At 46.3% G+C, this 12,092-nt stretch overlaps 1 protein-coding gene across 1 annotated transcript in view; it reads right to left on the bottom strand.

Moving 5' to 3' along the window:
• Positions 1–8,063, bottom strand: part of SAPCD2 (suppressor APC domain containing 2) — a 90,822-nt gene extending 82,759 nt beyond the window's left edge. The window contains exon 1 of the mRNA XM_078642047.1: positions 7,287–8,063. Coding sequence (XP_078498173.1) covers positions 7,287–7,881 — 595 coding nt within the window. The 5' untranslated portion in view covers positions 7,882–8,063. The remainder of the gene's footprint in view (positions 1–7,286) is intronic.
• Between the last annotated feature and the right edge of the window lie 4,029 nt (positions 8,064–12,092).

Below are 12,092 nucleotides of genomic sequence, written 5' to 3'. Positions count from 1 at the left end.
CATGGACATTTCTAATACCCGAACTAGATTGTAACTGGATTTATATAGCACTCACTATCCGTTGAAGTGCTTTACGGCGAGTAGCATGCTACATCCGAAACTCAAAGTTAGTGACTAATCTAATGGTTTATGTGGTTAGTCATGAGCTCTCAAGACAAAAAATTGCATGCATTTATTTCAATTACATTATTATTTATTAATACCACGTAAGTGTGATCAGTAGTGGGGCTATGTGATGTCCGGTGAATGGGTGGTCAGATTTATAGGCTGGCAGAGATAAGGCAATGTTAGATTACAGGGATAGTGTTTTAAAGAATAGAGATTGTGATCTTTGAAATGAGGTATCAGCCAATGCAGAATTACAATAAGAAGGATTGAGGCAGGCAGGCATCAGACTGAGAGGAAGCTATGCTCAACAGTAGAAGACGGTGTGCAGAAGATAGAAGGCGGGAAGCGGGTCACTAAAGAAAGTACGTCAAGGACAATTTTTCATGCAGGGTTTTAAGAGTACAGTGGGAAGAGGCTTTCTGAGCCAGCAAGCAGTCGGAGAATGTAGGCTGGGGAGAAAAACATTATACATAGTGCTCACTATCCGGGGCAGACAACTTGTGATTCTGAGTGTAAACATCATTTAAACATTAACAGCCCTAGGGTGTTGTGTGCCATGCCTAGGATAGCCCTTTTAAACACAGAGTGTAGTATTGCAACCTTAGTACAGGGTCTGTGCGCTGTACAAGGGGAGTTGCCACAGAAAACAGACCAGGGCAGCAACACAGAGAAAGGATGGGTGAGAGGGGAAAGAAGAAATAGTACCTCAATCATAGTGCAGGCAGCGGAAGGGCACTGATTAAGTTAAATCAATCTGTGATTGGTCCATGCTTTACAGAAAGAAACTAGAGTGACGCTTGGAATGTGCAGGTCAATAAGGAAGCAGCAAAGAGTGACACAGACGGCAACAAATGGTATGCAATAGGCAGACTCCAACGGCCACATGCATCAATATTGCTTTTTGCATATTCTTATTTGCAAAAAATAAAGAATCGCAATTAAGAATTCGCAAAAAGCAATGCATAAAAAAAAAAAAAAAAAATCGCAAATATTTTTGCGATTTCTTAAAATTCCTTATTTGCGATTCACAATTTGCGAATCGCAAATAAGGAATCCCTTTACATTCATTCCTATGGGCCTAGAGGCCCATAGGAATGAATGGGAAGTCATTCTCATTTTGCGAATCGCAATTTGCGATTCGCAAAATGAGAATGCAATTTCAAGGGTGCAGGGGGGGTCCAAAGGACACCCTGCTGCACCCCTGAAATTTGACTTTAAGTACATTTTTCACACTCACATGCCCCAAGGGCATGTGTGTGTGTAAAATGAAACTTTGAAAAATGCACTTTTGTGCATTTTTCAAAGTTTTTGCAAATTACCATGAAGGTCAACTTCATGATAATTTACCTCTCCCTATTTGCGAATTCGCAATTTTTAAAGTGTCATGCATTGCATTCAAGAAATCGCAAATTGAGATTTCTTAAATGCAATCACAATTTAAGAAATCGCAACATAATTGCGATTTCATGAATTGCGAAAAATTAAAAAAACATGATGTATCCCAAAATTGTAAATTGCATTCGCAAACGGCCGAATTTTGCGATTCGCACCGTTTGCGAATGCAATTTACAATGATGCATGTGCCCGTTAGCCCTTTACTGTAAACAATACATCTCGAAAGCGAAAGTGCATGCGCTGTTGCAGGCTCAACCTAAGAAGGCACATGTACCCAACTTCAACAACAGCAAGAGTGCCATTAAAGCATGCAAACACATGAACACCCTACTCCCCCAATGACAAGACCACTGGCACCATGTGCATCACTGAACACTGTACGTATGCAGCTTGGTCGCAAGTCACAAGACTAGCCACAAAGACCCACACCGCAAACGTTTTTCACAGCAACCTAATGCCAGAGCAAGCCTCCAGAAGTCTACTCACTCACTCTCATTGGCGAGTCAGATTTTATCAGGGCGAGCTACTTTTAGGGCCTACTGGCCCAGTCTGGTGAGAGAGCTGGAGCTGGCAAAGAACAGGTGTTCTGTTCATTCAGGAAGCGAATGAGCAATAAAGAACCCTTTAAATCTTGCTTTTATCTTGTCACATAGACAGACACCAAATGTCAACTTATGTCTTACAAATAAATGGCTGTATATTTTATCCTGGAGATTGATGCTTACAATTTCCTTTAACTTTGCTGTCAGAGGAAAAAAAGTAGAGCGCACTGTCAGACAACTGTGCTAGGGTACAGACAGTGTGACACGAAAAGCTGTCGATTATTTTCTAACAACATTTAAATGGCTAGAAAATGAACAGCAAAAGTCATTCATAATATATTTCAGCAGTTAGAAAAGTACTTTTATGTAATGCTGAAGTGTGATGGCAAACAAGAGGTTATTAGTATCAAAGCAAATCAGTAAACCATACTTGGTGATGTGCAAATGAAAAATATTTGCTGAAACCAGATTTCCACATATTGTTTGTACGCTATTTAATATTATTAGTAACACTGTAGGTCAGTGAAAAGTTTGTGGCCATTAAAATGGATATGGGCTGTCTGTGACAGTGTGCCACAAAAGCATGTATTAGTAGTATATTTATTCAAAGTGAGAGTTTCTGAACATGACCAGAGAAACATCCCTGCCCCCCGCCCTGATGACAATACTATTAGTGAATTAACCCCTTCGACGCTGATGACGAGCTGAGCTCGTCATGGGTTACGCCTCTCGTACGCTCATGACGAGCTCAGCTCGTCATGTAATGCGCGTTTTAAAAAACCGCCGCGCACAGCAGGAAAACCGCTAGCGCGCATGCGGTTAAGAGGCAAGTCCAGTTGTATGCGTACCCTATATATGGGCTAGGTTTTTAGTACACAGGAAGCATAAGTTCAGTGTATCACATCAAACAAAAGAATTTTTTGTACACACAAGTTTGAAGGTTCTCTCATAATTGCTGATGAAGAAAATGTATACATGGTGAAATAACATTTTTGTCTAGGATCACACAATTTGAGACCGGTTTATGGGTCAAGCATGTTACAGTTGAGTCAAGTGGAATATTCAAGTCACTAGACTTGCAGGTCTGGTAAAAGTTTTACAATTGCTGGAGGCCTGCAGGTGTCAGCAATCCAGGGGGCAAGACTGTGTGAAAGGAGAGCAAAAACACTAAGATATGAGGACTAAACAATAGCAAGAAGAAATGAAGCTAGCACGAGTCACACTACACAATTAAGTGTACACCCACACGTATGCTGAGATAATGTGTTAATAGACACAATCAGCAGAAGAATATTCCACTCAGTGGGTCAACCTATCACTAAACCTACCAACACCACCAGTGCCATTAAAATGTGAAGTACACATATATAAACACACTGATAACTTTACATTGTGAGATTCACCTGTGTAAATAATACAAAGGAGTAACAACAAATGGGGTAACCCTATAACTCTCGGAACCAGGTAGTATAAACATATCAAACAATAGGGTCACTGCCGAGTGAACGTATTGTTTGATATTCATAATACAAAGGAGGCGTCCTTTTTACATCGTTTGGATAACCTAAATAAAAAGAAATGGTTGTCAACATCACCCTAGAACAGTGGTTCTTAGCTGGGGGCTGTGAATCCAACTCAGATGACAAAATTAACAGATTAATAAAGTGTGTATAAATAAAGAAGCTTAAATATACGATTTAAAATTTTAAAACGTTCTGCTAATGTGAAGGAACTTGAAAGTGGAGGGTACAAATTAAGCCAGTATCCTCAGAGTGACTTGTGGGGGCAGTGCAAGTGCATCAGAGAGGGGTTGGCCTAACGGCTAAGGCGCTCGACCTCGGACCTGGGGATCTGGGTTCGAGTCTCAGTAACGACGCCAAAAAACCCCTGTGATTCTGGGCAAATCACTTAATCTCCCCGTGCCTAAAATGAAAGTGTGTCCTCATGTAACGTAACTGGTGCTATGTAAAGCGCTCTGATAACTGATTCGGTTCGGTTCTAGTTCGCGCTATATAAAACTCTGCAAATAAAAAAATTAATTTAAAAAAAGACAGAATAGAGTATGGATGATACCTAGTCTCAATTGAATTTACAGAAACGCTCGAATTCGCCTATTAAAATTGCTATTTTGATTTGTTATATTTGTGAAGTTAAAAAACGATTTAATCATTTGTGTATTTGTTTGATGAATGCTTGTTTCTGTATTGTTTTGTATTCTAAATCATTGAAAATGCTTAGGCCAGGTTCACAAGCTTCCCAGAAATAACTTGATTCCGATAACCATTCAGAATGGTCCCCAGGTTCCAGTAATGATTAAGTAGGGGTCCGCAGAATTCCAATGCCCGATTGGCCGGTATCCATAATCCAGCTGTGGGCTGCTTTTTTTAGCAGTCTGGCGGCCGATTTGGGCGGTTGCTGCCTTGTTCGATGCGGGTGTCTGAGTGGCCTTTCTGGGCGTCCATTACCTCCCCTTTATCAACGGGCAGAGGTGTCACTCCCGTTCTCTGGAAGGGCCGGTCCATTAACATATGTATATAGAGCTGGGCAGGGTGCCTGAGCAGAAATGCCCTCACTTGTTTTCAGTCACCAGTGTAAACTAATCCGTGCATTTTTTTAAACCCCAATACCCTTTTTTTTTTTATTATAAAATTTCGCCAAAGCAGTGTTTTGACCGAAAGGCAATACCAAATGTGGGCCACTTTTTTTTTAGCGTGCCCGGGCCGATTTTTTAACCCAATCCAACCCTGGTTAAGAACCACTGCCCTAGAAGGTTGAAAAAGGACCATGCCTCCCTTGGAGCAGCGCCTGTCGCCGACCAGGCAATGCAGGACAGGTCACCATCACTAAGAGCGTTCCTTTACCAAAGGTAGGAGAGCACTTCGAGGGACTATGGAATGCACATCAAACAGTGAGCAGCCGCAGGCAGCCACAGACCTGCGTTTAACACATACTGTATCCCATACATGCAGAATAACCAGTGCAGACAGGTGAAATGAATAGGGGCTGGGTGTTACAAGCAGCGTCGGATTGGTAACGGGGGCATTCGGGCAATGCCCGAGGGGCCGGGGTGCAAATTCCAGCTGAGGGCTGCTTTTGTGCAGCCTGGGGGCCGATTTGAGCAGTGTCTCTGTTGTTAGACTATACCGCCAGCGGCCCAGTGGGTGTCTGAGTGGCCTTTCTGGAGGGAGATGGGCGCTCATTACCTCCCGTATATCAGCAACAGGTAGAGGTGTCACCACTTTTCTCTCGCTGGGCCTCCCAATAATGTAGGCATACTGAACGGGGCAGGGGGCCTGAGCAGAAGTGGCCTCACTTGTTTTCAGGTGTGTTTCACTAGTGTAAACTGATGTATGCACCCCCCCCCCTTTTATGTAAAATTATGCTGAAGCATTTGAGAGAAGGCATTATGCTAATGTGGGCCGATTTGTTTATGCGTGCCAGGGCTGATTTTTAATCCCAATCCAACCTTGGTTACAAGATACAAAAGGCAAGCTTATAGTCTTCAACCTACAACTCGCACACACCCTAGCAAGGAATTCAAGTCACAGGCGCTGCATAGAGGTGCCTCACCACACCCATTACAGCAGCGTGCTACAAGCCTCCTGGTCTCAACAGCCCTTTCAGGTGGAACCTCTCAGCAATTCTACTGCTACCTCCATGCTCACCCCATACTAAGCATACTTCGGAAAGCACTGCTCAAATGGCAGGGGCTTTCTTCCCCCTCCGGATAGACAAGGCCATGTCCCAGTAAACAATCCCTGATCAAGGTCTCCATAAAGCAAAGCTGATGCAGGCTGGATCTGCCTGCAACATTTCGACCCCAAACCCACACAGGCCAAGTAAGAACTGAGACATGTCAAACACAGGGCACCCTTGACAGCCAAACTAGAATGCTGCCCCTCAGAGAAACTAGGGAAGGAAGAAAGCGTGTTAGATGTGTGAGCACCCTTCCACATCCACTTAGGTCCTTGCTGTAGAGGTCTCAAACTCAAAGCTCAGATGATAAACTGATGCATCGAAAGAGCAGACCGAGGAGGGGATGCCTCAGTGCTTTAAGGATGTCCCTACTTCCAGCAAGGAGAGGTCTAAGTGCTCCTAGGATCCTCCCACTCAGAGCTGCCACTTCTGCCCCACTCAGCCTGGCTGTATTAGAGTCAACAGAAGCATCTAGTTGCCAAAGTAGGCCACCACCCCTTCTTAATTCGGAGTCCTACAACCTTTCCCAGGCTTCATCCGGTAAACTTCCCACCAGCCCTATGCACACCCTTAGCAGACCACAATGGAAAGGCTTCAAGCCTATGTCACTAAATGGCGCTCTGAGTGACCACTTGCTCAGTGACTATATCAATCAAAAATCACCATAAACTTTTGTGTTTTCAGCATCATCCAGAGTCTCAACAAGGGGCTCCGTAGTTTACTCCAAGATCTTTCTAGTTCCATACACAATTCTAAGCCCGTAAAAGTGACTGATATTGTATTGTAATTGCATTTATATAGCGCTTACTACCCCTGACGAGGCGTCGAAGAGCTTTTTCGGCGAGTAGCAGGCTACACTGAAAGTAATTTGAGTGGTGGATTAATCAGTTATTTGGATTGAGAAGAATAGCCCAAATTGGCGGTCATACGCTTGGAAGTACAGGAAAATATTATAATACAATTACCCTAAAACCTCGTAAGGTGGCTAGCCCAGTTCTAAGCCTTACTTTTCTCTTTAATTGACTCCTTGGTCCTGTGTATTTGGCTTTGTTGGGCCCACCGTGTATCGTTATGAAGGAGTGTAGCCGTTCGTCCTATGGAGCGCTGTGAAACCCTTATTGACAGTTAGGCGCTACTATAAGATCTAGAGTACATGCAGTTGTATACCCAACAGGGGGAAACTGTCCATGAAGCACCAAGTTGAATTCCAATTCTTGAGAATGGAACTGTCCACTCGACACAGGGGGGCAGCCCAGAGCTCCCGGTATGGGTGGTCTTTTACATGCACTGCACAGAGGGACCACTCGTTTCACGATAAAGCAGAGGAAACATTCACTTGTTTTAAAGTGAATACTGACACATTGTAAAGCCGTAACATCCTCCTAAAACAAGAATGAAACAGTAGAACGGTGTGAATTTGTGTGCGGGGGTCGAAATGTACATTGTTACTACATGGGTTATAAATATAAGAATAGTGTGTGCAGGGGGCGGTGGTGGGGAACGCCACACTGTGCTTGAGGCTCAAGCAAGGGTCTCTGTGGTTACCTGTGGCTCCGTTCTGGCTCCACTGCGGGCCCTTTCGGTCCGGGAGGGGTCGATGCTGCAGGGGCCCCAGCTCCTGCGGGCTTGGAGGCTTGTCTACCACCCGGTGCAGGCCGTCAGAGCCGCCGTTCATGTAGCGCACCCCCAGGGGCGGGGGCTTCTTCGCGCCCCCCTTGGGCTCCTCGGACAGCTGCTGGATGACCCCCCAGTGCTTCTCCTTGCCCTGCTTGACCCGCAGCAGGACCGGCCGCCCTCTATTCTCATCGCCACCCCCGGCGTTGGAAGCGCGGACTTGCCCCAGCTCGGCCCTGGAGAGCGAGCTTCGAAGCCCGTGCACGAAGCGCTCGAAGGTGAGCAGGCCGCTGGGGGGCGCCGCCCGGCGCAGGCACTCCAGCACCCCGCGGGGCAGCTCCAGGGCGTCCGCCCCCTGCCAGCGGGACTCGATCTCGGCGATGTGCACCGCGCCCCGCCGCCCGTCGTCCAGGATATCGAAGAGCGTCCGCAGGCTCTGCAGGAAGGCGCGGGGCAGCCCCTCCGTGCCCTCCGGGGGCCCCAGGTGCAGCGGCCGGCGCGGGTCCGAGCTCAGAGCGGCGGCCATGGAGCCCCGGGCAGGGGACTCGACCCCTTCCGACCTCCCGACCCTGGAGAAGCCGCCTGAGCCTGGAGCAGGCAGGGGAGAGGAGGCGCCGCTGCAGGAAGATGAAGAACCTGCACCCCGGGGCAACTTTCTCAGCACATGAAACTCTGTTTATCCTTCGAATTACCCTATAAGATTGTTGCGTCACTGGTTAGAGCCACGTCTTCCACTGATTGGTTCGAGTCACCAGCCCCGTTCTCTGTGATTGGTTTAAAGTCCTGCATTCACCAATTTGATTTTCGATTCCGAAGCGAGAATATACCTGCAGATCAGAAACTAAATTAGGGCACCACGCTCACCAATATTCTATGTTCAACGCACTGTTTACTTGCCTTTGACACACGTTAAAGACTGGAAATCTCTCTTACCTCTGTACAGCTTCTTAAAAGGGGGGGGGGGGACTATTCATTTAATGCTTTCGTGCAGCTTTCGTGCAGCGGTTCTTAACCGATGGTTAATAACTGTTAGAAAATTAAATGATATTAGCAGATTAATACATTATATATACATGAAAAACTGAAAATCATAAAAAATGTTATGTAAATGTGAACGAATTTGAACTTGGAGGCTAAAAATTAAGTAGTGTCTCTTATCTTAACTTGTAGGAGCATCACTAATACAGCAAATGGAATGTAGTGTGGACAACTCGCATTGTGTGGAAGGCTAAGCACATGCAATGTTTTTTGAGGGAGGTGTAAGAGTGGGTCAGGGACACTGACATGCACAAAGCCCCGCCCCCTGTAAATGGCCACGCCCCCTCCGAAGCACTGTTTTTATGACCACAGAGGCAATGAGCTCAATCCTGGTCCATTGCCCTGCCCCGGTGTGATTTTGTTCAAGGTTGGCAGGTCTGAAAGAGACAAAGTGGTATGTTAGTGTCTTACATATCACTTCTTCCTTTAGCTAGGGTCCACTGCAACCAGACCGACCCTTCGAACACCCCGAGTACAAAACGCCACTGGGTATATGTTTTATGTTATATGTTTGAGAATAGGTTTAACAGGGAGCTCAAACAGGTATAACCCATGCTACCAGCACCCAAGCCTAATTAAATCACCCTGGATGGACAAAGCGAAATGTCTAAATGTTAATTGTTATATATGTCTGTCAAAAAACCCAATAAAAATGTAAAAAAATAGAAATAAGACTACATTTTTTTAAAGCGCCACCCTTTCATTAAAATTAAAATTTCGAGTCTTGCCCATTTTGGTTTGTGAATTAAATATAACATTTTTATATTTTGTGCCTTTTCTGATGTATTCTTGGCTCTGTTTTTTTTGTATCTTATTTTCATGTTCGATTCGTAGATATTGCTATTGCGGGGGCCTCTGGCTTCCTAAAGTGATTCGGTGGTGGTCCACTGAAGTCAAATGGTTAATAACTGCTGCATTAGTGAGTCCCCCACTCCACACTCTGTGTCCAGGCTAGGACTGCACAAATGAGAACAACTGCTCTACCATCGGCCTCACCCACAGACATGAAATATCAAGGCAGGAGGACTCTGAATGCAGTGGCGGCACAATGAAGAGGTGGTGGAAAGGGTGAAGGGAGCGCGGGGAGGGGAGGTTGAACAAAAAACAAACACTTACCTGGAGCTACTGGCTGATTTTCGTGTCACACCTCGGTCTTCCTTGTTCCAGCAGGCACTAAGGCAGTATCAGACTCTCTGTGCAATCCCCGCGCTGATCTCATGCTATGAGAGCAGCGCAGAGATTGGCCTGAGCGGGTTGAAAAGAAGCTCTGCTCAGGAGAGGGAGTCTGTGCTATTTCTCTAGCCCGGAAGTTCAGTACAGACAGGTTGGAGAAACCTAAGTGCGCATCTATGTTTGGCCGGCCTGAGATGGCTGGCCAAACACACATGCGCACTTAGAAGTGCACATAGCACTCCTCCTCCCCTCTCCCATGCCCCAGCCCCGACCCTCCCTAAGCATGTTGGCTCAGAGCCGGCAAATGAAAAATAAAATGATAGTAAAATATTGTTTTACTTTTCACCTGCCCGTTCTGAACCAGTAGGGCGACGCTCCTCGGCCGTTGCAGAGGAGCCTCCCTGTCTGTGTGGAAGTGGATGATTTAAGGCAAATATATAACCACTGCTGTTATGCCACAGTGGACAACCACATTTTGCAACTGGGCTAACTAAATTTTGAGGCAAGAAAACTCAAAGTATGTAAATTTTGCGCACAACTTTTGTCGCATTAGTACCACTTTCAGCCTGAAATACAGCAATCAGCAACTAGAAGATGGTAATTTAACATTTGCAAAAGATGGCCAGGAAGCAGCGTCACATGTGGCACTTTTTTTTTAGTCTAGCTAGAGCTTTAAATGGGCAGGTACTGTCCAGTACTGAGTACCCTCGCTTCTTTAATTTGAAAGGGAGAGGACCAGCACTTCTTAGCAGGGCTGCAATACATTTAATGGTGGAGTATCAGCACTTGTCAGGAGAAAGCAGGTACTCTAAATAGTGAGTACCTTCACTTCTATAGTTCCATTTAAAGCACTGGGTGCAGCCAACAGAAAATGCAAGCAACTGCTGCCATAGATCTATAGTGAACAGGCCCGGACTGGCAATTCCGGGCACCGGGCAATTCCCCGGTCGGCTGATTCATATGGGGGCCGGTTTTGTGACGGGGGCCGGTTTTGTGACAGGGGGCCTGTTTGGACCCTGACCGTGCATAATGCTGGTGCTGCATCATACTATAATAATCGTCCAAATATTGTCCGTGATTTATTTTGTGACCCGATTTCAATTCCCTTCAGGCAGGCAGGCTAGTGAGGCTACTATGATTATTATAATTGTTTTTTTTTTTTTAAATCTACCTGCACCAGTACCTCCATGCTGTGCGCAGCAGGCACGCAGATATCTCCGCCGGGGCGCCGCCGCGTCTGCGCGCAGTTTTACAGTTAAACCTTAGGGCGGGGTCTGCCCAGGCCTGGGTCTGCCTGGTGATGTCATGGACATTGCTATTTGCTGGGGCCAGGGTGGGTCACGGCCGCGCAATAAAATGTGCGCGTGACTGAGGGTGAGAGCGAGGCAAAGGTAGAGGAGGCAGGCATCTTAGAGGCCAGAGAGGTGACTGAGAAAGAGAGGCACCCTGACCCCATAATGTATTTATTTCTAGCCCCCATGTGTGCTGCCCGCAGGTGAGTCTTATTGTCCATCCAGTCGTTTAATTTGCATGCAGTCCTGATCCTATGACCTTGCCTGATCTGTCTGGGTGCGGGTGCGTCACGACCGGGCCGGAATAGGCCTCGTGTTTTGTGTGCCTGGCCGGGCCTCGCACCCTTCTGCCGACTGGTAAGGTAAGTGCTGGTCTCACAAATCCTGGGAGGCCCCCTTTGGTTGCCACATTGCTTCTACACGTGTATTGCTGCGTACTGGCCCTGAATTGGAATCTGCAACCTTTAGCCTGATGTGTCTGTAGTCCCCCGGCACTGGTGACTCCCCCCTCCCTCCCCACCCCGCTTGCACTCTCCGTCATGTGCCAGTCTTTCGTGCCACTGTATTCTCTTAGCCGAGGAAGAAACGAGCTCCACAGGTTGGTTGCAGTGCCAGGGAAGGATCATTTCAGTGTTAGAGACGTTTTGAACGTTGCATTTCTCAGATCATGGTAACATATTTTCTCTCGTGATTGCAAATGCCTTGAATGCAAGCCCTCCCAGGGTGCCCCCACTTCACTTATGTCACATTCACCCTGATTACAATTGTAATTCTAATTGCATTTATATAGCGCTTACTACCCCTGACAATTGTCGAAGCGCTTTTCCGTGATAGATCACCTTCCTATCAGCCTGCCAGCAAGGTGTCCATGGCGCCTTCCTTCCGGTGACCGTGAGTGGTTTCACATGGTGTTCACCAAGCTTTTCTCTGAGGCACCGTTCAGGTGACTTCCGACATCCTCTGCCACTGTCTGACATAAAATTGCGGTGGTGTGAGGGAACAACACAAGCTGCATTTGCCCTGCCTGCTCTTGGCTTTTTAAAACCTGATTTACAACTAGCAGCTAAAAATGGTCAATCACGAGCACCGAGGTATTTATGCCCGTTTACCACTGTTCATTCACTCCAGTAAGAATGTATTGGTACCTGAACCCTCAATCCCAGGAGCTGGGGCGCAATTTGTATTGAAAATCTATTAAACGATAAAACGGATGCAAATATCATTAATACCTTTA

The sequence above is a fragment of the Lissotriton helveticus genome, chromosome 5_1 (genome assembly GCF_964261635.1).
Source record: "Lissotriton helveticus chromosome 5_1, aLisHel1.1, whole genome shotgun sequence".
Classification (NCBI taxonomy): domain Eukaryota; kingdom Metazoa; phylum Chordata; class Amphibia; order Caudata; family Salamandridae; genus Lissotriton; species Lissotriton helveticus.
This window is presented reverse-complemented; position numbering and strand designations above follow the sequence as displayed.